The sequence below is a fragment of the Triticum aestivum genome, chromosome 5B (genome assembly GCF_018294505.1).
Source record: "Triticum aestivum cultivar Chinese Spring chromosome 5B, IWGSC CS RefSeq v2.1, whole genome shotgun sequence".
Lineage (NCBI taxonomy): Eukaryota > Viridiplantae > Streptophyta > Magnoliopsida > Poales > Poaceae > Triticum > Triticum aestivum.
Window position 1 is genome coordinate 42,908,017 of NC_057807.1, and position 25,950 is coordinate 42,933,966.

Genomic DNA, 25,950 nt, shown 5'->3' on the forward strand with positions numbered 1-25,950 from the left:
ATTGAGCTCGGGGGGGAGAAGATGGTTGGGTGGATGGGTGGTGGGTGGGCCCCACCACCTTATCATCCATGCGACCCTACTGTCGGTGTCCTTGGCGGTAGGGTGTGTCGACCTACCGCCATCTCCCTTGGCGATAGGCCCTTTTCCACGCAAGCAGTCGTTACCAGCTTAACGGCCGTCACCACCCCTACCGCCAGGTAGGGTGGTGGTAGGTTGTTAAAAGCTAGCCGAAAGGGCTAGGTCCCGAATTTTTTTCCAACCTAGGTTAGATCCAGCTAAACTAGTGCAAAAGGGTCAAACACAAAAAAAAATTGACCTTTGCACCTGGGATCGCTGTCACTTCAGCAATTCGCTAGGAGATTCGGCGATTAAAAGAAGAATCGTAGGTACTCCGCTCTACACTGAACATGACCGGGCCGTCACATGGAGAAATTAAAGTACCTGATCGTCTAATCGAGCTTTTCCATTGCGAGGAAATGCTATGGTGACGATGAGCGCGGCTAGATTGGTTGACCCATGGAGATAAAAGCACTTATTTTTTCATTTAAGAGCCAGCCGGCGTCGACAGAAAAAAATAAGATTAAAGCCTTGCAGCGACCGAATGGACAGATGACGCAAAATAAACAGGAGATGAAGTCGTTGACCACATCATTTTATAAAGACTTGTACACATATGAGGGAGTTCAAAATATGAATCTGGTGCTAGACATCGTTCCATGTAATGTCACATGAATGATGCCCTGAATGCTCCATACACCTAGCAATTGGTCAAGAATGCTTTATTTCAAATGTTTCCGGTCAAGGCTCCTGGCCCTGATGGATACCCATCACTCTTTTTCAGCATAACTGGAATATATGTGGAGAGGAAGTAACGAAGGTATTGTTAAGGATTGTAGATGGCTCAGAGTCAGCTGAGTGTATAAATACAACTATCTTGGTCCTCATCCCTAAGGTAAAAAAAACAACTCTCTTGTCACAATTTCGTCCAACCAGTCTGTGTAATGTCCTTTAAAAGATAGCTTCAAAGGTTCTCTCCAACAGACTGAAAATTATTTTGCAAGAAATCATCTCACAGGAACAGTCGGCTTTTGTCCGTGGGAGGTTAATTACTGATAACATCATTACTGCATATGAATGTCTGCATTTCATGAAGCGTAACAGGGCAAAGAAGCACCAATCAATGCAGGCTAAAACTTGACATGATGAAGACATATGACAGGGTGGAATGCTCCTATCTTCAGGCAATCATGATCAAACTGAGCTACAACCAAATGGGTGGACATTGTCAGGGGTATGGTCAGCTCGGTGAATTTCTCTGTTATATTCAATGAGAAGAAGCTCCAGGAATTTAAACCATCAAGAGGCATCCGAGAAGGGGACCCAATTTCTCCATAGTTTTTCTTGATACCAGCACTGGTGCCTCCTCAAATCTAGAATTGAGTTATCAAACATGAGTGGTCTACAAGTGGTACCAGCGGCACCATCGATAAATCATCTCTTATTCGCATATGATAATCTGTTGTTTTTCAAGGTAAATGGTGTGGGGGAAACTGAGTTGAACCAGGTGCTGGAAATATATTGTCAGGCTACAGGTCACCATATGAACTATACAAAATCTTCCATCTTTTTAGCAAAGGGATTCCATAAAATGTTGGTAATGAGATCGAGTTTTTTTAATGTTTTCAACGAGACACTCAATGAAAAGTATTTGGGGATGCCCTCTGACATCGGAAAATCAAAGAATGGGGCATTCAAAGATCGATTGTGGAGCAAGATCATGGGATGGATTGAAAGAACTTTGGCAAGGGCGGGTAAAGAGGTGCTGATCAAATCAGTTGCTCAAGCGATTCCAGTATATTCCATGTCATGTTTCAACCTGCCTAGAGGATTGTGTGAACATCTTAACAATCTTACAAGGGGATTTTGGTGGGGAAGTAAGAATGGCCAGCGAAAACCACACTGGGTCTTATGGAGAGATATGAATCTGTCAAAAAGTATGGTGGCCTAGGTTTTAAAGACATCAAGCTCGTTCTTGCATTGTTGGCAAGACAAGCCTGGCGTTTGTTGCAAAACCCTGAGTCTTTGAGTGCTCGGATTTTGAAAAGTGTCCATTTCCCAAACACAACAATTGCTACACTTGGCAATCTTCCAAGCTAAATTTGGAGAGCTATCATCGATGGCCATGAGATATTGAAGCAAGGTGCTATCAAATGGATAAGCAATGGTGAATCGAAAAATATTTGGACTGAGAATTGGTTACCCAGAGATGAGATGGTACGAACCTATGGGTGCATGGTACAGAACCCTCCAACGTTTGTTGCAGAACTAATCAGCCCCAATACGGCGACATGGAATGTCTAGTGGGCCAGAGAAGTTTTCTTACCATTCGATGCGAGAGTAGTAGCCGGAATCCACCCGTGCACGAGGAATATGTCCGACTTTTTGTCCTGGCACTTCGATAGGAACGACCTGTTCTCAGTAAGGTCGGCTTATTACATGCTAGTGGCAACCAGACAGCGCCAGGAAGCCTAGCTCGAGGGAACAGCTGGTTCTTCAGTAACCAGAAGCAGTGAAGGGGGATGGAAAAAGCTATTTAAAACAGAGGTATTAGGCATAGGACAAAGTGCATATGTTTTTATGGCGACTCTCTAAATACTGCCTCTAGAAGTTGTGAGGACGCATCGGCACACGACTAGAACATCAGCGTGCGGCCTCTGCGGGCCCTAGATTCGTGGCGTCACTCTCTAATAGAATGCACCATGGCAGGGTGCTCTTGGCCCCTGGTCGATGAAGAATTGGGACATAGTTTGGTCGTAAATACGGAGCCCAATGCTAAACATTGGTTGTTTTCCTAGACGAAGACATCAGCGCTTGCACTTTGTGTGAAATTGGTTGTTACACTATGGGCCATTTGGTCAGTTCACAGAAAGGCCATTCACGAAAGCATCTTCCAAAGTCCATAATCCTTTGAATCTTTCATCACAAGGTTCATCGGTGAGCTTGAAATCATAAAGGAAAAGAAACCAGTCAATACAGCCAATAACCTAGGCACGGCTAGTGGGAGTGTTCGGCAACCTCCAAGAGCACCACCACTGAACTTTGCAAAGATCCACGTAGATGCAGGGGTTTGATCAGGCAGGGGTGGAGCCGCAGCAGCAATGTTTCGTGACCATAATGGCACTTATCTTGGAAGCTTGGCACTTGCCATAGATGGCATCTATGATAGAGGCGACGGCGTGTCAGGAAGCACTATCTTAGCGGAAGATCTCCAACTACAACAATTTGTTGTGGCCTCTGATTTCAAACAAATGATAGGGGATATTAATTAAGGTCAGAGATACACCGTTTAATTGTAATTTCATTTTTGAAGGTCAGGCTAACAATTACGAAGCGCATAGTTTAGCTAGATTTACTATTTCACTAGCTCCAGTGTGTAATGTGTGATTTGGCCAACCGCATGACCAAAACTCTAAACCACATGCTGTGGTCTTTGATGAATAAAAGTAGGATTTACCCCTAAAAAAAGTTACGGCTAGCTCATCGCGGTGCCCTCTCCCCACCTGCGCTATCAACGCCGTTGCGTCCACCGTCCTCGCGGCGCACCAGGGGCCTGCGCGCCCGCTTCGTCCAGCTCGCCTGCAAGATGACTAATCATCGAGGCGAGAAGGTTCGGCATTGGTCTATAGGCCAGAGCCTCCCAGCCGCGCTTTTCAGCCGCGGCCGTCTCACCAGCCTCTGCCTCCCCGTCTCGAGGCTCCCGGAGACGCCTCCGGTCACTACTTCGGTCCCCATCTTCCTGCTGCTGCGTCCGGGGACTCTCCGCGGTGTCCAGCACACGGGGAGGATGGACGAGCACGTCGGCGAGAAGGTGCGCTGGCGGCTCGCCGTCCTGGACGACAAGAAAGTCCAAGAACCCTTCCTCGTCGGCCACGGCCCTCTCACCGGCCCCTACCTCGCCGTCTCAAGGCTCCCGGAGACGCCTCCGGTCTCCACTGCGCTCTCCATCTTCCTGCTGCTCCGCCCAGGGGGGCTCCGCTGTGTCCAGCACACCGGGGGGGTTGACGATCACGGCGGCGAGAAGGTGCGCTGGCGGCTCGGCGTGCTGGACGCCAAGAAAGTCCAAGAACCCGTCTTCGTCGGCCGCGGCCCTCTCACCGGCCTCTGCCTCGCCGTCTCGAGGCTCCCGGAGACGCCTCCGGTCTCCACTGCGCTCTCCATCTCCCTGCTGTTGCGCCCGGGGCCTCTCCGCGGTGTCAAGCACACCGGGGAGATGGACGAGCACGGCGACGAGAAGGTGCGCTGGCGGCTCGGCGTCCTGGCCGCCCAGGGTGTCCAGGAACTCTTCATCGCCGACCGTGATCTTGCTCTCGCCTTCCTGCTTGACAGAGTATCAGTTCTTATCTTGGCCACCCAAGGAAACCAGACCTCCAGAGCTGGCCTCAGCCTGCATGGCTGCAACATCATGCCCATTAGCCTGCGTCCGCGTGCCTTCCACACTCGAGGTGCAGTTTTCTCTTTCTGGCTTTTGCTTCTGAATTTTTTTCCCGATTCAGTCACTTTTTTTTGTCATCTGGCTGTCAGTACCACCGAAATTAGTGTAAGTCTTTTTCACGAATGACATTGCTATAAGTTCATCTTGGATTATTAGTCCAACAAGTTTCTCTCAGGAATTATCCTTTAGTTTTAGAATAACTTGTGGTATTTATCACTGTTGGATGCTAATCCAACGAAAACTAAGAAGAAATGTGATTGACTGGTCTTAAAAATACCAGTCACCTGTCACGTAGCTAGTCTTGCGCCCCTTAATTTCATTTGTGTTTGTCCCTGACCTTTTCTTCTTGTTGGTGTTAGTCGACAGTGCTTTTGGAGTGCGATCAATAAACAACTTCTTCCCGCGTTGTGTTGCGAGCAGGGTGAGCCCCGTGTGATTATAATTAGCTCCCTCGACAATACTGTTAGTTCCCTTCATCACTCTGTAGCTAACAGCTTTTCGCTCTAACATTATTATAGATTGAGCTGCAACGGATCCAGGAGCTTCGGCAATGGCTTCAAGACGTCAACTGTGGTCAGCAATTTCAGGCTGCGTTTGAAGGATGCATTTTGGCCGTCGACATTACTTAAGTGTGGCAGCACAATTCTTACCGACCATATCTAGGCGCTCCTCTGCAGCAGAATGTGCCAAGTAAGACACTTCTCTCTCTCTCTCTCTCTCTCTCTCTCTCTCTCTCTCTCTCTCTCTCTCTCTCTCTCTCTCTCTCTCTCTCTCTCTCTCTCTCTCTCTTATATATATATGTCCTATATATATATATATATATATATATATATATATATATATATATATATCTTATTTTTCAGTCTTCATACACTCTCTTTCTTATCCGTTCGCTGCAGATACCTGTGCACTCGCAGCATCGACCAAATGTGTTGAGATAGCTCACCGTCTGGCGTACGAGGCGGCGAACGGAGCAAACACTTTCCCCTGCATTGCCGCGGCACCACGGAAGCTGCGAAGCATTTGCCGGCGCCGAGGAATATGGGACCCGAAGAACGGGGCGGTCGCGGGAGATGTTCTTGCCAAGATCAGGGATGAAGGCGGCATCAGAACGACCAACGCGCCAGCGCCCGCGCCGGCGTTCCTGCCCCTGGGCACATGGGAGTTCCATTCCGCGGACTTGGGCCGTGGGCTCACGGATGATCATATAGCGGACCTGCTGGACGCGGAAGGCCCCTTCATAGGGAATATCTGGGTGTGCCCCTGGTACAATCTCTTCGACTCTGATGTCGACAATGATTTGGTCTACAGATCGGGGTGCGCAAGGGATCCGGATGCTCAGGAGGCCAGCCAGACTGACTTCGACGAATTGGCTGGTTTTCACTCGGTGGTCTGCTTTGAGTACCGGTTCTGTGGTGGCGGGATGCATGTGCACGTGCTGGATAACCACTCGGCAACCGGACCGGAGAGGTGGGTTTACTCTGAAGAGATCGAGGAGGCATACACGATCCAGGTGCCGCGGATGGATCCTATTGACCCGTCCATCGTGTATCCTACTAGAGGTGTGCTAGCAGACTAGCTACATCTTCTTTTATTCATTTTGATGACAAGTATTTTCGGACGGAAGGAGTATATAGAGAGGCTAAAATGATTACCGGTTTCGTTAAGCAAGACTGTAAGAAGACTGGATTAGAAGGTAAGTATATATACAGAGTGGTAACGTAGCTCTACCATTTCGTGTGTTGGAACGCTTGTGCAATGCCCACGGTCTCAACCTTCTAATATATATATATATATATATATATATATATATATATATATATATATATATATATATATATATATATATATATATATATATAGGTGCGCTAAAGTGAGCCCGAGCGCATTGTACTTATTCTACACTCCGACCCGTGGAGCGCACCATGTTTGCTAATCGGTTACGTCATTCTTTAATTAGCGCAGCCACATGCATGCATATGGTAAATAACTTAATTCATTTACTATGTTTGGCTGGCGTTTTACTAGCGTGCGAATCGAGGATGCAAGACGAAGTACATTGCAGGTTGGCCGTAATTCATTTAAACCTGTTACTATATTTATCATGGTTTTTTACTAGCATGGAAAACGAGAATAAAGGATGGGACCAATGCATGCGGATGGTAACTGTTTTAATTGGGTTACCATTCCTACCATGTGAAACAAGAGTCCATAAAAGCGTACGATGTAGACATGCAGTAACCTAATTTGTTCTATTATCAAGTTTTTCATGAACAATTACTATGCTACTATAATTCTCAAGGTTGATTACTATATGCCATTCCAAGGAGGCATATAGAAAGAAAAAAATGGTGGTGGGACCATGCACCTGCATCTTCAGCCAGTAACCAAATTAGATATGTTACTACCTTTCTTATGGTTGATTACTATGTATCATTATTAGCATGGATGTAAAAAAGACAAAAGGTGGCGGTGCGTGAACTAGTGGGTGGAGATACTAACTGAAATTATTGGGTTACTATATTTCTTATGATTGTTTACGATGTGTTGTTACGGCCATGCATCTAAAAAAAGAAATGATGGCGGGACGGTGACCGATGCATGCAGATGGTAACCGAATTAATTCTATTACTATAATATTCTACAGATTTTACTAGCAGGTGGAAGAATAATGCCGATTAAGCAGAACGGTGCGTGCGACACAGGCGGAGCGCAGAATAAGCGATTTACGCTCCCGCTTAGTTTAGCGCCACCGTGTATATATATATATATATATATATATATATATATATATATATATATATATATATATATATATATATATATATATATATATATATATATATATATATATATATATATATAATCGCAACCTAATACTACTACCTAAGCAATAAAAAGCTTTAACACAAGCCCATATGAAACATTCAACTTGTTCATCAGCATAAACTGCACAATTGGTTCCACTGATGCATTAACACAAGCTTCTATAGCTTATTAATTTGAGCTGCTCATTAAAAAACTTGGCTCAGACAAAAGATTTTCTACCATAGTTTTTTGAGATAATTCAAACTTAGCACAAAGAGAACATCTCCTAAACAGAACGAAAATTAAACAGAGCACTCTCCTAAGCCATGGTGGTGACCTACTCGAGGTATGACAGCTCGCGTCAGCATGAGACTGTCGACTCCTCCAATGCCCGCACTCTGCAGCTACGTGTTGCTCTGCGCGGTAACGATCCAAGGAGTTGAAGATGAAGATGCCTGATACGTGTATAACTCCCAAAAACTTTAATACCAAAGTCATACAAATACACCAAAGTCACACAAATATGTCTATAACTCCCCAAAACTAAGTGTGATAATACCAAAGTCACACAAATATATATAACTCCCAAAAACTTGGTGTAGAACTCATCCCTGATATTCTCTAGTCGAAGCCAATAATTTGTTTAACTAATACAGCATAATATAATACCAAAGTCACAACACAAAAATATCCGACAAGCTCAGGACAACAATATCCAAAGATCGCATACCATTTCTATGGCTGTACAACATCTACAACTATTTATTCCATATATCTGCTAAATGTCACCTGACATGATCCATTGCATTCTTTAGCTAATGCAAACACATAGTACAAGCTTAGAACAACAATATCCAAAGATCGCATACCATTTCTACGTCTGCACAACATCTACGAATGTTTATTCCATATATCTGCTAATGTGACCTGAATTGATCGACATGGTTAGGAACTAAAGACGGCCACAATGAGCATCCAAGGGACCCAGTTCAGAATACTCTCTTTCCTACTTCCTCTTGAACGTTGGAGGAGGCCGAACTCGGGCAGCAAGTGAATGGCATTCCACGAAATTCAGAGAATGTACGAGGCTTGAATTGTTGTACCATCCGGTCCTTATCATTTCCACAAACAAACTTACGGGAACCAACAGGGTGCAAAATGTCCCGGTTGCCAGGACAGAATGCGCAGCTCCTCCTGTACCGGTCAAGAGGCTCTTCTGCAAGAGCATGCATGTTAAACACATTAATCAAAACTAATAAACCAGTTAAGAAAGGAGGTTACAGACATAGATACATACCGATGATGGTGCACACTTCAACAATAGGTTTTGGGTTGTAGTGCACCTCAGCGAAGAAGCGCTTGATTTTGTTGCTTTTGCGACTGCGAGCCCAGAAGTTGACGTGAGCCCACAGCTGTTTCCTGAAACTAGCTCTGGATTCCATCAGAGGCTTCACAGCATCAAACTCGTCACCCTGCAGAAATTACATCTTATGTAATGAAACATGCAGCACAACTTAATTGCGATGAACTTGATCAGGACCAGTTAAATCACTAGTTGAATGAGAAGAAAGGCATGTACCGGGTGCCTGGCATTGTAATAGTGGAGAGCGTGGCGGACGTGAGGCATGATGGTGGTGTCGCGCTTTCTGCATCATATGAACTTAGTGTATAATTTATTTGATATGTTAAGTTGTTGAACATACACACGAGCATACTAATATATAAAAGACAATCTGCCCTACTATTGAATGCAAACAAGTCTTCTCATTAAGGCACATCATGATCAACAAAACTGGAGCCGATGGGTAATGTCACACAAATCTTTCCATAATGCAATTCTCCAGCCACAACAAAAGAACCAGATTGTTATTTGTAACTGCAAGCTTGGGATGTCGCGACAGTGTGCAGAAATCATAAGAGCGATTGGAGTCACATGAGCATGCTATATTTATAACTTCCATTAGGATTTCCTCAATCGGTGCATCAAAAAAAGTTAAATAAATAAAAAGGCTTGTATCTGAGAATTATAGTTTTTTGACTTCAACCACAGTTGCCAAACACTCATAAGCTGCCATTCAACAAAGGCCAACAAAAGAAGACTTTGTGATGAACATGTCTATGCTCGAGGAGTCAGAAGCTTTTTGGTTAAAACTGAAGGCAAGGATATCACTGTGTTTATGTCGCAACTGTCAAGGATAACCTTTTGTTGACCATAACTACATGTGCTATGCGCAAGCGGACATCAAATGTGACTGAACTTATCTTCAGTAGCATCACATTTTAAAATTAATTGCCGCTGTGGTCTTCGAGTTTGTTCCTTCAAGGTTGACAGGACCAATTCACAGAGCTCCAAATCAAGGGACTTGGTGCAGGCAAGTTTATGTGTTATTCCCATTTTCTTAACAGCAGACACACGCACTGAGTGATTGAACATACTTTTAACTGTAAGTAGGAACTGTGGAGTAATTTCGTTCATATTCTAGACTTTCGATACGTTGCACCCCAAGAATTTATCACGCTTATGCTACTTTCGGTCAACAAATTTAATGCATCAATTGCCAAGTGATTCCGATTTTCAGAAACCTCTACTGCAGGGCTGACTATTTCAGGCGGACATGACATACGTACCTTTCTGACCGGCCCGAAGGTAATGTAGGACACTTACTCCATCGCTTCACTTTGCGCTCGTGCTCGTGTAGGTGACTCTGCAATCGTACCCGCTCCTCAAGGGATAGCTGCGGCAGCAGCTCCTCCAGCGATGGCGCAATAAACGGCCCAGGCTCCTGTCTAACAGAATCCGGCCCAGACTCCATCAGTGATTTGGAATAGACCCCCACCGAAGGTGATCTGTAGAAGGAATATGCCCATTAATTTTGCAAAACATCTTCAGAATAACAGGGTAACAAATAATTCGCTGCAGTTTATATTAACAGTGACAGCAGACACTTATCCTACTAAAGTAGTGCAGCTCCAATGTTATATACACAACCAATGCAATTACCTAACACACCGGAGGTAGTTAAAAAGATGGCACGCATCTAACTGTAGATATTTACAGCCAATTGCAATTACCAATTGCTAAAATCATCAGAGGTAAGTATCAAATGCACAACAGATTAAGGACGGTTACTGCAATTAGCACCGAAATCGCAGCAGGTATTTAGATCGCTCAAATCGTCCCATTCATAACAAATAAAAACTAGAAACAACCCTAGTTCATGGCTTGTCTGTTGCAAAGACGTGCGTGCAGATCTGAGGTGCGCGATAGGAGAAAGAGAGTTTACGTCGTCATGGGGGCGGGGCTCCGACGTCAGGCAGCAGGCGGTCCAACGTTTTGGTGGGAGGGGGGGCGGCGAAGAGGCGCGCCGGCGTCTGCACGGCCGGACGCGGGGGCGGGGGGCCGAAGAGGCGCGCCGGCGTCTGCGCGGCCGAACGCGGGGTCGGGAGGCCGGGGGCGGGGGGGGGGGGGGGGGGGGGGGGGGGGGGGGGGGGGGGGGGATCGGGAGGGGCGAAGAGGGCGCGCCGGCGTCTGCGCGGCCGGAGGAGGGAGGAGGTCGAGCTTCTTGAGGAGCGCGGAAGGGCCTACACGCGTGCGCTAGGAGGTGTAAGGCGGAATAGGAGCCCACGAGGGGATTAGGTTCCTATATATGACTTCTAGCGACTGTCATGGACTCGTGCGCTTGGCGGTCGGCCGTTAGATGCGGAGGATTAAAGGACACCCAGCTAATTAGGCGTTGACAGGCTCTATCTTACTCCAGAGCAAGAAATGCGAGAATTCAGTGAACTAGCTCTTGGATTTCACAGGAAACTAGTTAGGGTTGGAAGTGGTCGCCAACCACCCGGTGGCGGCTAGGGTTTTACACCCATCTACATCGATGCCTCTCCGGAATGGATCTGAGGTCCTTATAAGGGAAAAAAGGTTCAATGAATCCAATAATAAGAGTAGGATGTTCCTACAAGCTCTCTCAGGCTCAGGCACTCTCGGCGGTCGGATCGTTTTCCTTGATGCATTTTCGGCCAACCGATCGAGATCTGGAGAAGGCTGGGCCGTTGGATCTGGGATCAGCACTGCTGGAATGAATAGTTTCACTCCGTCCATGCCACCGCGCGTTATTTGTGTGACCCGCCGAGCGCATTTTCGTCATTTCACTTTATGGTGGTATAAAAGGGGGCCACGCCCGTGGAGAAACCTAGCCGGCTCCTCCTCCCTGCCGTAGCTGCATCGCTCTCTCCCACGCACCCGCCTCCCTTCCTCTTCCTCCTACCCCTAGCGCCACCACTGTTGCCTCCTTCCCTGCCGCCGTCCTTCTCCTCCTCACCCGCCACCGCCCGGCCTCCTCCCAACCCGCGCCTCCCTCTCCTCCTTCCCCGCCGCCACCCGGCCTACTCCCCACCCGGGCCTCCCTCTCCTCCTTGCACCCCTCTGATCTGGCGCCGCCAAACCCTAACACCCCGCCCCGGCCCCGGCTCCCACGGGAGGGAAGGAGGAATGGCGAGGCGATGCAAAGGCGGCGGCGTATGGAACGCGGCGCGGGCGGCGTGGCCCAAGGGGCCGAAGAGGCGCGCCGGCATCTGCACGACCGGACGCGGGGGTGGGGGGCCAAAGAGGTGCGCCGGCGTCTGCGCGGCCGAACGCGGGGGGTCGGGAGGGGCGAAGAGGCGCGCCGGCGTCTGCGCGACCGGAAGAGGAAGGAGGTCGAGCTTCTTGAGAAGCGCGAAAGGGCCTACACGCGTGCGCTGTGAGGTGTAAGGCGGAATAGGAGCCCACGAGGGGATTAGGTTCCTATATATGACTTCTAGCGACTGTCATGGACTCGTGCGCTTGGCGGTCGGGCGATAGATGCGGAGGATTAAAGGACACCCAGCTAATTAGGCGTTGACAGGCTCTATCTCACTTCAGAGCAAGAAATGCGAGAATTCAGTGAACTAGCTCTTGGATTTGAGAGGAAACTAGTTAGGGTTCCTATTACAAGAGGGAAGTGGTCGCCAACCACCCGGTGGCGGCTAGGGTTTACATCCATCTACATCGATGCCTCTCTGGAATGGTCTGAGGTCCTTATAAGTGAAAAAAGGTTCAATGAATCCAATAATAAGAGTAGGATGTTCCTACAAGCTCTCTCAGAGCTCAGGCACTCTCGGCCATCGGATCGGTTTCCTTGATGCATTTTCGGCTGACCGATCGAGATTTGGAGAAGGCTGGGCCGTTGGATCTGGGATCAGCACTGCTGGAATGAATAGTTTCACTCCGTCCATGCCACCGCGCGTTATTTGTGTGAGCCGCCGAGCGCATTTTCGTCATTTCACTTTATGTTGGTATGAAAGGGGGCCACGCCCGTGGAGAAACCTAGACGGCTCCTCCTCCCTCCCGCAGCCGCCTCGCTCCCTCCTACGCACCCGCCTCCCTTCCTCTTCCTCCCGCCCCTAGCGCCACCACTGTTGCCTCCTTCCCCGCCGCCGTCCTTCTCCTCCTCACCCGCCGCCGCTCGGCCTCCTCCCAACCCGCGCCACCCTCTGCTCCTTCCCCACCGCCACCCGGCCTCCTCCCCACCCGCGCCTCCCTCTCCTCCCTCCACCCCTCCGATCTGGTGTCGCCAAACCCTAACGCCCCGCCCCGGCCCCGGCTCCCACGGGGGGGAAGGAGGAATGGTGAGGCGATGCAAAGGCGGCGGCGTATGGGACACGGCGCGGGCGGCGTGGCCCAGGGGGTCGGCCTCCTCGTCCCCTACGCTTCTCTCCTCTGCCCCCAGCGCATAGTCGCGCTGCTCCTCTTCCTCTCTCGCGTCCGTCCCGGCGGCGGCGACGATTTGCAGGCAATGGGCGAGTCCCTGTACGGGGGAGAGAGAGGATGAGGGCCGCTCGCGCTCGCTTGTGACCCTCAGTCGTGGCTAGGGTTTCGGGCTGGGCATTGCCTTCGTCGCCGGTGCAGCTCTGGTGGACTCCGGCGGCTCCTCTTCGTCTCCTCCCTCGCCCCAACGTGACGATAAGAAGAAACGAAGCACCTCACCTGGCTCCTCAGAACGCAGGCACTTTTGGCTGTCGGAACCACTTCTCTGTTAAGTAACTAGAGATACTTTTGAAGTAATTAGTAAGTTTGGTCCTTGCTTAGCCATATAATCATAGGACAAATATGTCGTGGTTGCAGTTGTTTGAATCCAGGTGATGCTTTTAGGTGCTTTGTGAAAGTAGCTACAGTTTCCTGTTTGAGATGGGGATATTCCCTAGATTAGCAAATGCACATTTGATTATGATGTTATGTTGTGTTGTTAGCATGTAGAAATATTAGTATAAGCTCCGCAGAGAAGAAAAGCCACGAATTTGTAGGAGCTGATTACATCATTTATTTGTGATGTTTATGGTTGTAGTGGTTGACGGCGACCATGTTCTCAAGACCGGTTCCGATGATTTGTATCTTTGTTGGTGCTCTAATAGAAAATGTGAAGGTTCTTCATGACCACAATGAGACATCGGTTTTGTTTACTTTTGAACATAATGAGTACATGTTGAAGGTTTCTCGTCCCGCTTCCTCTATAGCCCGTATGAGCTTTAGTCGGAACACTGCGTGTCGATGGTATATATATGTGGAACTACCTAAGGTCACAATCCTATATCATTTGTTGATTTTAAATAATATGGAAATGACCTAAGAGATCATGAAGTACTGTAGGATTATTTTTTATATGATATGTGCCTTGAATTCATCTTGGCTAACCACAATCTCTTGGGACAGATTGTTACATTGCCTGAGCTATATGTATTTTGTCTTCAAGGCTTTAAGTGTGGTTAGCACAACATACAGATACACTTTGGCAGTAGTGCAATGGGGGTCTGGCTGCGTCTTTCAAGAGTGGTGTCAATAACGAGAGGCTTCTATGACAATGGAGGCAGCAACAAGCATATATATACTGTAGCTTTGAGGCACTAAATTGTGTATGTTCTGAACTTACATTAGAGCTTCACATATCATTATATCGTGAGTCAGCAAAAAAATTGCATTGCAAAATTGTACACTTTTCTTTCGACCGTTTGACATCTTAATCCTTTTAGGTTGGCATGGAAGTCTATGAGTGGATTTTTGTTATTGTGTTGAGCCATGCTTTGATCTATTAATTGGCCAATATTTCATGTCATATTTTCTTTAGATGCATCACTTGTAGTTATCCTTTGATTTCTATTAGTTGGCTAGTATTTTTTTTCTGGAGCCGTAATTCTGTTATAGCATTTCCCTGCCTTTTTTTGCTTTGAAAAACACCATTGATCAGAAACTGATTGTGCTAGAAGGATATTTAAGCATAGCTAGGATATTTATATTTTAGTTGGCAAATAGTTCTGCCAGTTTTGTGATTTATCTGTTATCTATTTCTTTCACCTTTTAATACTTTGAATATACTAGCACATATTGTTCGTTGCTTTGTAAAGTTAACTTTTGTAGGAACCTGATTTGCAAAGTTTAACTTTCTATTACAGTTTGGCATGTTCCAACTAATCGATGCCCTGCTGGTCCTCTTCGTGTCTCTGGCGGTAGTGCCACTTGCCATCCAGCGGCCAATGAGGTACTATGGCACAACTGACATAATCTCTGTTTTTTCCCTTACATTTAAAATTTTGTTATCTGTCATGTACTTACTAATGCTTTGACCTGAGACTATAACCATTGTAGTTGTACTGCTTCGATGTAAGGTGCCAGTAAAAGGCCTTTTGATTTTACCTTCGGCACTACAAGCAGCTAATAGATAGGCCCATTATTGCTTGCATGATGATAAGTTTTGACCACAAGAATGTTCTAACAAATCTTATCCTTGATTGCAGCTAAAAGAGACCTGACTAGGCCCCGGTCATCTCCGCCTCTGATGGTGCTCCTAGATGTGCTACACATCGCCTACTCGTCTCCTTGGCCGCTTTAGTGCCAGTGGCGTTCATGCTCGTCGGCGGGTGGTGCAAGGCGCAACTCTGACGCGGTTCCTCGCCTATATTGATGTGGCGCTTGTCTAGTTGATGCACTATGCCCTACTCATGCATCGGTTCCTACTTGGGCTCTGTAGTTGTGGATCCATGCCATTTTAAGGTTTGCAGGCTGTTGTTCATGTTTAGTTGCTATCATAGGAGCTCATGTGATGCTCTGGTTTACATGTGGATGCCCTGGTCCTATAGCTATGCTCCTGGATTTTCTAGATTGATCAGTGGCGTTCGTGCTAGGGCGATGATGATTAATCGTGGCTGAAATAAGTGTGCCTTTGAGCAATCGTGGCACCTGTGTGATACGGTTGGATCCTCCCTCTTGTCTCTAGAATCCATTTTGATCCTATGATACTTGTTGTTGTCCTTGGATGGTCATTCTTATTGAGTGATAACTAGGGCAGCTCCATTGTATGAACAAATTGATCTGGTGATAAGAGATGACGGGGGTAGGTTATATGATAGAGGAAAGGTGAATCTGAGCCCACTATGCAATAAAACTGCAGCTACCTCCCCTAATGTGTGTAATATTGAAGGCAAAAAGGAACTTTTCATGTCTTGCTACTTTAAAATTCCAAAAGGTTCATTCTTCCTTTGTTGATTACTTAACCATGTTTTTGTTTTGATGTGGTTTTGGTTGAGATACTAAAGGTTGTTTATATATGAAAAGAACAGACACTTATAGTTTTGTATGCCTCAACTGTAGCTTAGGATCCAGTGTTGTACTGCTTTGCCTAACTAAAAAAACTCTAATCAATAATAGTGGTTCTTTCCATCTGATTTGAACTGAGAGAGGGTCATTGATTCTTGATCTTAAAGTGACTCCATTTTTCTATGCCTCATGCTCATGCTGCTCTATGTTCCCTTTTAAAAATTCTTGCTTGCATTTTGGGTTGGTTTTCTGCTCTATGTTCCCTTTTAACGTTTCTTTCCGTTGTTGTTGCACTCCCTTTTGGGCGTTCATTTCATGCCCAGGATCTTGCAAATTGCGCATGTGCCGAGCTTGCTTTAAAGTACGGGCTGCGGAGACGTCGAGCACCTCAAGGCTGGATGTTCCTACAAGCTCTCTCAGAGCTCAGGCACTCTCGGCCATCGGATCGGTTTCCTTGATGCATTTTCGTCCGTTCAGATGGAGATCTGGAGAAGGCTGGGCCATTGGATCTGGGATCAGCACTGCTGGAATGAATAGTTTCACTTCGTCCATGCCACGGCGCGTTATTTGTGTGACCCGCCGAGGAGCTCATGTGATGCTTTGGTTTACATGTGGATGCCCTGGTCCTATAGTTATGCTCCTAGATTTGCTAGATTGATCAGTGGCGTTCGCTCTAGGGCGATGATGATTAATCGTGGCTGAAATAAGTGTGCCTTTGAGCAATCGTGGCACCTGTGTGTATCAGGTTGGATCCTCCCTCTTGTCTCAAGAATCCTTTTTGATCCTGTGATACTTGTTTTTGTCCTTGGATGGTCATTCTTGTTGAGTGATAACCAGGGCAGCTCCATTGTATGAACAGATTGATCTGGTGATAAGAGATGACTGGGGTAGGTTATATGATCGAGGAAAGGTGAATATGATCCCACTATGCAATCAAACTGCAGCTACCTCCCCTAATGTGTGTAATATTGAAGGCAAAAAAGAATGTTTCATGTCTTGCTACTTTAAAATTCCAAAAGGTTCATTCTTCCTTTGCTGGTTACTTAACCATGTTCTTTGTTTTGTTGTGGTTTTGGTTGACATACTAAAGGTTGTTTATATATGAAAAGAACAGACACTTATAATTTTGTATGCCTCAACCGTAGCTTAGGATCCAGTGTTGTACTGCGTTGCCTAATTAAAAAAACTCTAATCAATAATAATGGTTCTTTCCTTCTGATTTGAACCGAGAGAGGGCCATTGATTCTTGATCTTAAGGTGACTCCATTTTTCTATGCCTCATGCTCATGCTGCACTATGTTCCCTTTTAAAAATTCTTGCTTGCATTTTGGGTTGGTTTTTTGCTCTATGTTCCCTTTTAGCGTTTCTTTCCATTGTTGCTGCACTCCCTTTTGGGCGTTCATTTCATGCCCAGGATCTTGCAAATTGTGCATGTGTCAAGCTTGCTTTAGAGTACGGGCTGCGGAGACGTCGAGTACCTCAAGGTGAGACACGTTCGATTAAAGAGACGGGACTCCTCTCCCCGTCAATCTTGCGCTGCTTCTGCTCACCATCCCTCTCTCTGACCGCTGCAGGTCACCCATGTTGTGGAGCTGGACGAGGTTTCTGCCGCCTGTTATTCCTGCAGAAGGTGAGCAATCGTCATCGATCCATCAAGCTACCTCTTCGTCATGCATGGAGATTGATTGCAGACAGTCCTTTTTCTGCTGGTTACAAATTCCAGGTCTAGAGATGATTTACTCTACCAGGCGGCAGTACTCGAAGCACACATGATCCTGAACCTCAACAACAACCCCTGCTTTTCTAGGCCCTAATGTAAGATGAATCACGCCTGTTATCAAGCTAGAGTGTACTATGAAGTAATCTGAAGTCTGAAGATTTGATATCTCTGGATTATCATCATGCATGTGGGTGATGTGTTGATACATGCTCTCTGCATGCATATGTTGTTGTTCATTCTGAAACAGACCTGAACTTAACTTTGAGTCAACTTCGTCCATGGTAGGTTGCAACGGCCGTGACGGCGTCGAGGCTCAGGAGTGGGGCCGTCGACGTGGAGCAAGCAGAGGAGGAGTGACTACTACCCCAACGGCAGCCTCTTCTCCCTTGTCCACGGTCAGTGCCTCTTCTCCATTGTTGGTTGCTTTGCTCCTTTTATGTTGCTGTACACTGAAATGAAATGAAATGAAATGTATGCACTGAAATGAAATGAATATACTCCAATTTGAAAAGGAGTATATAGGTGTTGAGCTATGCCATGAATAATAATGCAATAATCCTCTGTTCACTTTTTCTCATTTTCTTCTGCAATCCATCACTGCGTTATTAGTCATGCCACCGTCTATATATATAGGTGTTGAGCTGTGCCATAAACAACTTACTTTTTTTCAGATCAAAACCAAGAACAAAATGTGCAAAATAACGAAATTATATATTTTTTCTTTGTAATAGGGTACGCCATGCGAGTTCTGCATCATGCCAGTTCTGAATATGGTAGGGAGGTTTAATATATCAATTAGTTGAGGCATAGGTTGCATTTGCCTAATATATGAAGTATGTCAGATGTTAATAGATTAAGTAAATTACTTAGTACCATGGATTTTGGTGGACATATCAGAGGCGGGGGAAGAGAGAGTAAATAGAACATACATGCATTTTATTTCCTTCACAATTTGTGCTTTCATGCATAAAGAAACAATGGCTGCCCGTTAGACTATCACAAAGAAACTCCAAGGAAATTAAATTGTAACAGTAGGAGACCGGAAACTAAAGAGGGAATATGTTGAGGCAGCATGAGGGATTAGCTAAATTCTGTTGCTTGTAAAAGAACTACCATAATGTGACTCACATTGATCATTCACATGATCAAGTCATGTGTGTACCAAGACAAAATCAAATACATGGTACGACACATTCATGCATAAAACAAAAAGATTCCTTGCCTATTGGCATTACAAACCACGATTCCGCTAACAAAAGAAATGCAAAATTGGTAGTTTAGAAACAGCCGGACCAGGCGATACTCTGATATGGTAGTTTTTAGCCAAAAATTAAGCATAAAGTGATAGTTTTCTGATGGGTTGGTCGAATTGTGATAGCTTTTTGTTACATACTTGGGCATATGACTGCATGTGATACTACTCACGTGCAAGAGTGAGTAGAGCCATTGCAACGTGTCCATTGGCCTCGTCCGCCGTCTGGTCATGCCTTCCTATTCACCGATGGAGTGTGAACAAAATTGTGTGGCGGATCGATTGGCAAAAAAATAGTCATACGGAATGTGTTATAACGCTGTGGCTCAACCAAGGACATATTTTCAGTTCAGCCTGCCTTCTGCTCAAGAGGAAATGTAAAATCCATAGACATGTAAACCCATCAATCATACAAAGGGGAAAGTACAAACTGTCATCATCATACATAAAAAAATCAAGCTTTGCCCCAACAGTGGGCACATGAATCATCATAGACATGTATAAAAATCAAGAAAGATCGAAGAACCAACGCTTGTTTCCTAACTGTCAACCAGGCTCAGTTGACTCATTCAAGCAATTTAGAGTGATCATCCTTCGTCGCCGGTGGTGGCAAAGGAGCAACTGAAGCTCGAGCAATCATTCGAATTCAGACTTGAACGCCGATCGCCAGGACTGATCGTCGTCGTGGCCGGTGGTGGACTCCCTGGGCGCATCCTCGCCGCGGTAGAACCCCTCCAGGGCCGACTCCGGCAGCCGGCTCTCCGCCAGGTAGTGCTTCATCGTCTCGATCTCCACCTCGTGCTTCTTCCTCATCTTCTCCACCTGCTTCTTCAGCTTCTGGTTCTCCTGCAGCATGGCCGCGCTCCTCTCCTGCAAAGACAAACAAACCCAAAAAAATGAGGAGTTTCTTACAACTCATTTTGAACCAAAATGGTGGTGCTCTGAAGCTCTGAACCGGCCGGACCTTCTCTTGTGTGGACGCCTCCTCGGCTTCCCTGAGCCTGACGAGCAGCTCACCGGCGGCATGCACCGCCTCGGCGGTGTCCCGGAGCTGGACGCGGAGCCGCCTGTTCTGCTCCCTGAGCTGCGCCCGCTCCTTCTCCCGGTCGATCCTCACCGTCGACAGCTCCGCGGCGAGGGCGGCGGCGAAGGCCGTGCCGCAGCCCTTCTTGCCGGCCCTGGCGGCCGCCCTCTTCACCTCCGCGATGCCCCCCATGACCCCGCGGTGCCGCTCCAGGAGGTCGTTGTACAGCTCCTGGAGCTCCACGTAGTGCTCGATGATCCTGGCGTGGCCGTAGATGGCCCGCTGGAGGGCGTCGTCCAGCTCCTCCGTGCACTTCTTCTCGTCCCGGAGCTCCGCCTCCGTCTTCTCCGCGTGCCTCCGGCTCGACTCCAGGTCCACCCTCAGCTCCTCGGTGAGAGAGATCCATTTGCTCTCGGACTCGGTCCATTTCTGCCGCTCTTTCTCCAGCTCGTACTCCTGGTCCGTGCTGCCGTTCCTTATCTGGTCCAGAAGGCTGTCGTTTGCTGTTGATCCGTCTGTGAGAAGCTTCACTTGATCCTTCAGCCTCTGGATTTCGCCTTCAAGTGCTTCCCTCTCATTCACTTCGAGTGGCATCTTGCTATCCTCACATTGTTCAGCAGTCTTATCTTCACCGTCTTCTGATCCCTTCTTTTGTTGCCCAATCTGCAAATGAGCAGAGAAAATCATCAAGGAATGGAAAATAATAATTACCTGAAGAAGCTTACTCACACCACAACATACCAAGTTGCTCAGCTCCTTGATCTTAGCTGCCTGTTCTTCACATAAAGCTTCAAGCTCAGCCACTCTCTTAGAGCCAGTAGTCGAAGAGATGCCACCGTCCTGGTAGAGTACAAATGTTGTGTAAGTAGGTGCCAAGATAAGTTACCGTCCTGGTAGAGTAGTGATCTAAACGATCTTATATTTGTTCACAGAAGGAGTACAAATTATGCCAACAAAATAGCATACCTGGAGGGAAGCATTAGCTAAGTCATTGTATGTGACAGCAGTTGCCGTTACAATCTGCTTCTCTGAGTTTTTGTCCTCTGAATGTTCCTCATTCTCCATTGCTTTCTTGCAGGATGAACAAATGGTAGAAGCCGAACTGGCGTCCCCCTCCGGTAATGCCTCAAGGGCTGAACTTGCTTTTGCTGACTGGCGGGGGTTCAGCGCAAAATGATCAAATGAAAGGCCAACGAACGATTTTCGTGGGGCTGGAGGGTTCTGCTGATGGTACTCTATAATGTGCAGGCCTCGTTGGAGACTTGCAGCCAGCGAGTCAGTGGGAGTAAGCTTGCTCGATTGTAAGGAGGAGCGCACTGCACTCTTCCTATACGTTTCGAAATCGGCTTCTCCTGGGCTGGATTCACTGAGCTTGCTTGGAGAGAACCCTGGCGAAGCAACGCTCTTTCTTGCCTTGTGGATCTTTGGAGAAGAGCAGAATGTCGCGTCTTGGATTGGGCTCAGCTGTTCGGAAGCACTAATTGATAGAACAGATTTCCTGTCAGAAACCTGGTCATGATCAGCATTTGTATTGCTCTGCATTTTCTGGGGCTCTTCCTGAAGTGGGCCTTCACTGTCATCTATGACAACCTGATCATCATGTTCCCATGGTATTGGACTGTCTTCTCCACTCTCTGCATCCATGAAGTCATCAAGAGTGTCTTCAGATGAAGAATGAATCTTGCTAATTTGATCACGCAGTTCATGTACATCGTCTTCATCCACATCCATTTCATCCTCTGCTTCAACTTCTATAGGAGGCAAAATTATAGAGCGGTTGAGGCTCACTCGCAAAGTGTGCAAGCTTGCCCGAGCAATTTGTGCATTGAAGTATCCAGTCTCAGATGTTGCATGCTCTCCAGACTTGGTTCTTACAAGTTCATCCTGCAGGTCATATAACACAATTAGCAAATTTCTGTAAACTGTTGCCATATGTGTCTACTCTCTACTGTGCTCCTGTAATACCTTCAGCTGACGGATCTGATCACTCAGACCATTAACATCATCTTCTGATATCTCATTTACCACAGCTTTGTTTGGCATGAGCTTTGCTCGCTCACCAAACCTTAGCGTGCTTAAAGTCTCAGACCTGTATCTGCATTTCAGAGGAACAGGCCAACTTAAGAAACTGTAGCTTACCCCCTAATGATAAAGCGCTCAAGAAAATGTAAGGGACATATGAAAACTCCAGAACTAAACATACCTGTGCTCTGAAGAAATGGAACACAAAAATGTAGCCCTTGAATTGCCACCTAGTGTATCCTTCAGCACATGTGTCAAACGGGACTGGCTGTATGGCAATTCATCTTCCTGGGGCTTTGGTTCCTCTGAAAGAATATTGACTAGTTTCCTGAAATCACAGTGCACAAACGTGAGATATCTGCCTTTTTACATTCTTGTTAAAGGAAAGATAAATTACTCCAGTAAAGAGGCAATGACGTATTAGTGTCAATAATTGCAAAAATATCAATCACACAATCTGAATGTTTTTGCTACAAGAAGGATCAGTAAATATGTATAGTAAGAAAAATATCAATCATGCAATCCCAATAGGAAAAATAATTGTGTACTTATCATTAAACAACATACCCGAGGCTTGAGAGAGACTTCTTAACGTGCCTTTCCTCTCGTGTAATGTTCTTTCCAGCACCATCACTTTCATCAATATCAACACCAGCTAGATCAACAAAGGTAATTTTGCTAGTTTTTGAACTACTAAAGCCATTTGATGACAAATCCTGCAACATTAGTTGAATAAAGTAAGATAAATCACCAAAATTATATCCTCTTATCAGCAGACTATTCAAAATGAAGTAAGAAAAATCACCACATCTACATCTGCTGATCAGGTGTAGAATATGGAAATTAGAGTAGAATGAACTAGCAGGATATTGAATTTGTGAAATGCTCTGGCACTGATATGAATATATGATTACTACAATATTTGCAGTCAAATTAATGGCTGTAAAGTGCAAAAATGGAGGATAGGCAACAAAATACACAACGCAAGAAAACAAATTTGCATAAAATCTTATGAGGGGAATATGATTACCTTGCTCCAAGCTTCAATCACACAAGTGAATATCACGTGAGAACGTGAATTTTTTAAGTTCATACTATCAACACCAATTTTTCTTTTTGTCAGGCCCTGCAAAAGGAAGCAACTCATGCTAAGCATGACACGTATGATTGGAAACTTTGGTATCAAGATAACTAGCAACAACCCTAGAACAATGGTAGACTGAAGCGCATGATGGTTATTGTACATGTTACATCAAATACAGCAAAATAGTAATGGTGCTGAGGGAGCATGGTGAAAAGCAATTATCATGAACTGGTGATCTAAACATCATAATTGCAGCTGGGTTTCAAAATAAGCTTTTTGGGTTGCTCTAAGTTAGTCCATGTAGTGTGAACATAATAGTCCATGCAAACAAGGATTGCCTTTCTGGATTGAGTAGAAATGATTATCTAGATGGAAAGCGAGAATCTCACTAGAGTGCCTAGAAGATTGCATCAAATATATTTTTAATCATCGAATCAAGTATTTCAACAATTTTGAACTTTCTTCTTAAAACATAATCACGGTGCGCTATTCCCTGTAACACTAACTAGACATGAGCATCAATTATCCTATTGGTTTTTCTGAAAACCATGCATCAAATATATTTTTTAATCATCGAATCATGTATTTCACAATTTTGAACTTTCTTGTAACACTAACTAGACACGAGCTTCAGTTATCCTATTGGTTCTCTGAAAACTATAAATACACACAATTAAATAGTAATAAGTGTTGGTTAGGCCTCTCGCAATACCTTCATCAAGATCTGATTTACATCCTCGACTGTTGATACATACTCCTCGGTCAAGTTCTCAACATGGACACCATTGCCAGTGGTCTCCATTATCTAAAAGGGTGGAGCTGGGTAAGATATCCATATAAACCAGCACAAGTGCACGTTTCAATGTAACTTTCTTGAGTAGGAATATACCTGAAGATTACGTTGAGATGGATCAAGCAGGTCATTGATCTGCTCATTAAATACCTGCAAGAAGTTGGAAAGCAGAGAAATTAAATTTTCGGTTGCTGGTTCAGTTGTGAATCCTGGAAGCATTTTTTGTTCAAAACATTTCAGTTGTAGAAATCCATATATGTAGATGCAGTATTCATCGATTTTCTAAGTAAGCACCTCGAGAAAGGAGCACCGGCACTGGTAACTCGTGTGCTTCTCCGGGGAGCTCTCTTGGTTCTGCACCAGGAAAAGAACAATTCAACAAGAGAATCGAAGCAGCTTAACTGAAAATTGCCGGGAATTAGAGATAAAGAAAGGGCTCTTACGCCTTGGATTTGGGAGAAGAGGCTGTGGAAGAAGCGAGGCACGACTCCTCGGTCGGCACGGTCGGAGCGGTTGTCGAACATGGCGGCTAGGGGGCCCCACATGGTGTATGTCTTCCCTGTGCCACTCTGGTATGAATCCACGAGTAAAGGCGTCAGCAGCAGTCTCCAGCAGGCAGGAACAGATAAGACGACAGACAGGAAATCGCAGTACCTGGCCGTAGCAGACGAGGGAGGTGTTGAATCCGGCGAGGGCGCTGTGGATCATGGGCACACCCACCATATGGAACGCATCCTCCTGCCAATCACCAATTCACCATCATTCATCCACAGAATTCGTCTCACGGTTATCACGGCGAAGCTCCACCAAAGCAAGCAAGGTGCTCGGGTATGTATGAGACGACTGACGGCGCGGAGCAACTGGAAGCGGAGGTTACCTGGGAAGCCCTGTCGTCGAGGAAGCCGTCGACGGCGAAGGCCCGGTCGCCGACGGCGATGGAGTCGGGGGAGGTCTTGCGCACGAAGAAGAGGTCCTTTCCGTCCACCGGCAGGCTCACCGCCGGCCGCACCCGCACCACGACCTGCCACCACATCTGTAAGCGTAACGGCGACCGACCCGTGGAGAAGAAGCGGGCTGGCCGCGCGAATGAGCGGACGGACGGTGCGTACCTTGACGGCGGGCTCGTCGTCGACTGCTCGCTTCTCAGCGGGCGCTGGCTGGGCGACGGCCGCCGCTGCTGCTGCGCTGGGGACGGGCTTGGACAGGCTCGGCGGCGGCGGCGTGGAGGGTTTGCCGGCCGGGGAGGGCGGGGCGGCGGCGAGGTTGGGGTGGAGGTTCTCCTGGTCGGCGGCGGGGGAGGCGACAGAGAGCGGGGAGAGGGACCGCCGGCGCGAGGTCTGGCGCTTCAGGTTCCGCCGCAGCATCTCCATGGCTGCCGCACGCTCAAGATCGACTGGATCTGCTGCTGTTGCGGCCGGATCGAAGGGGAAAAGAGGGGGAGGAGGAGAAGATGGGAGACGCTTGCTTGCTTTGCTTGAAGATGTAGATGTGGGTGCGCGTGTGAGGACGGCTTGGCTTGTGGCTGGGCTGGCTGGGTATCCGTTGCGATTCAAAAACTTTTGAAATGGGGATGCGGGGGAGAGGTGGATCTCTCCCCGGATCTCCCGTTCAGAGCAGAAAGCCGCCAAGATCTCACCTCCGGGAAATAAAAATCATCGGGTGGTAATAATAGAAGATTCCCATGCTACTACTTTCTAGTATTTCCTTTTGAAAAAGACGTTTTTTTAGCCCGAAAAAAAGCCGGCTAGGGCAACTCCAAGGGGCACCATACGATTTATTCAAGTGGCTGTCCACGGACATGTTTGGACCGGAACCCTTCTTCAACGGGCCCCATGTGTTTGTGGACAGCCCGTCGCCCCGTTTCGGCCCCAACTATGAAAAGAAAAGGGGGTGTCAACTTAAAAAAAAAGGGTGTCTAGGTGCACACATGTCTGCTGTTGCGCCGACCCACGCTCGCGCCAAACAAGATCTCCATCTTCTCACTCTTCATTTCATTCCCCCTCGTCGCCCCGTCTTCCTCTTCCCCACCAACCAAAATCCCATTCTGTTGCCCCTATCGCCGTCGACCACGATAACGAGGAGCTGCTATAGGAATCTCGCACTGCCTGGTTGCTCCGCATGCTCGACAGAGCTACTTCAGGTTCCAACTT

At 46.8% G+C, this 25,950-nt stretch overlaps 2 protein-coding genes across 2 annotated transcripts; both read right to left on the minus strand.

Annotated features, from left to right (window-relative positions):
- Positions 1 to 8,004: 8,004 nt before the first annotated feature.
- LOC123110283 (uncharacterized) lies at positions 8,005 to 10,741 on the minus strand. Its single transcript, XM_044530759.1, has 5 exons — positions 10,585 to 10,741; positions 9,929 to 10,147; positions 8,880 to 8,946; positions 8,598 to 8,772; positions 8,005 to 8,516 (listed from the first exon to the last, which is right to left on the minus strand). Exons 1-5 carry the CDS (start codon positions 10,590 to 10,592, stop codon positions 8,290 to 8,292), a joined length of 696 nt encoding a protein of 231 aa, XP_044386694.1. The 5' UTR covers positions 10,593 to 10,741; the 3' UTR covers positions 8,005 to 8,289.
- Positions 10,742 to 19,242: 8,501 nt separating this feature from the next.
- Positions 19,243 to 25,389, minus strand: LOC123110284 (kinesin-like protein KIN-12C). Its single transcript, XM_044530760.1, has 15 exons — positions 24,910 to 25,389; positions 24,678 to 24,821; positions 24,455 to 24,538; positions 24,244 to 24,369; positions 24,095 to 24,154; positions 23,897 to 23,950; positions 23,720 to 23,812; positions 22,954 to 23,049; positions 22,491 to 22,639; positions 22,105 to 22,251; positions 21,867 to 21,996; positions 20,868 to 21,785; positions 20,643 to 20,741; positions 19,842 to 20,564; positions 19,243 to 19,747 (listed from the first exon to the last, which is right to left on the minus strand). The coding sequence occupies exons 1-15, from the start codon at positions 25,168 to 25,170 to the stop codon at positions 19,514 to 19,516; spliced, it is 3,318 nt and encodes a 1,105-aa protein (XP_044386695.1). The 5' UTR covers positions 25,171 to 25,389; the 3' UTR covers positions 19,243 to 19,513.
- Positions 25,390 to 25,950: the final 561 nt, after the last annotated feature.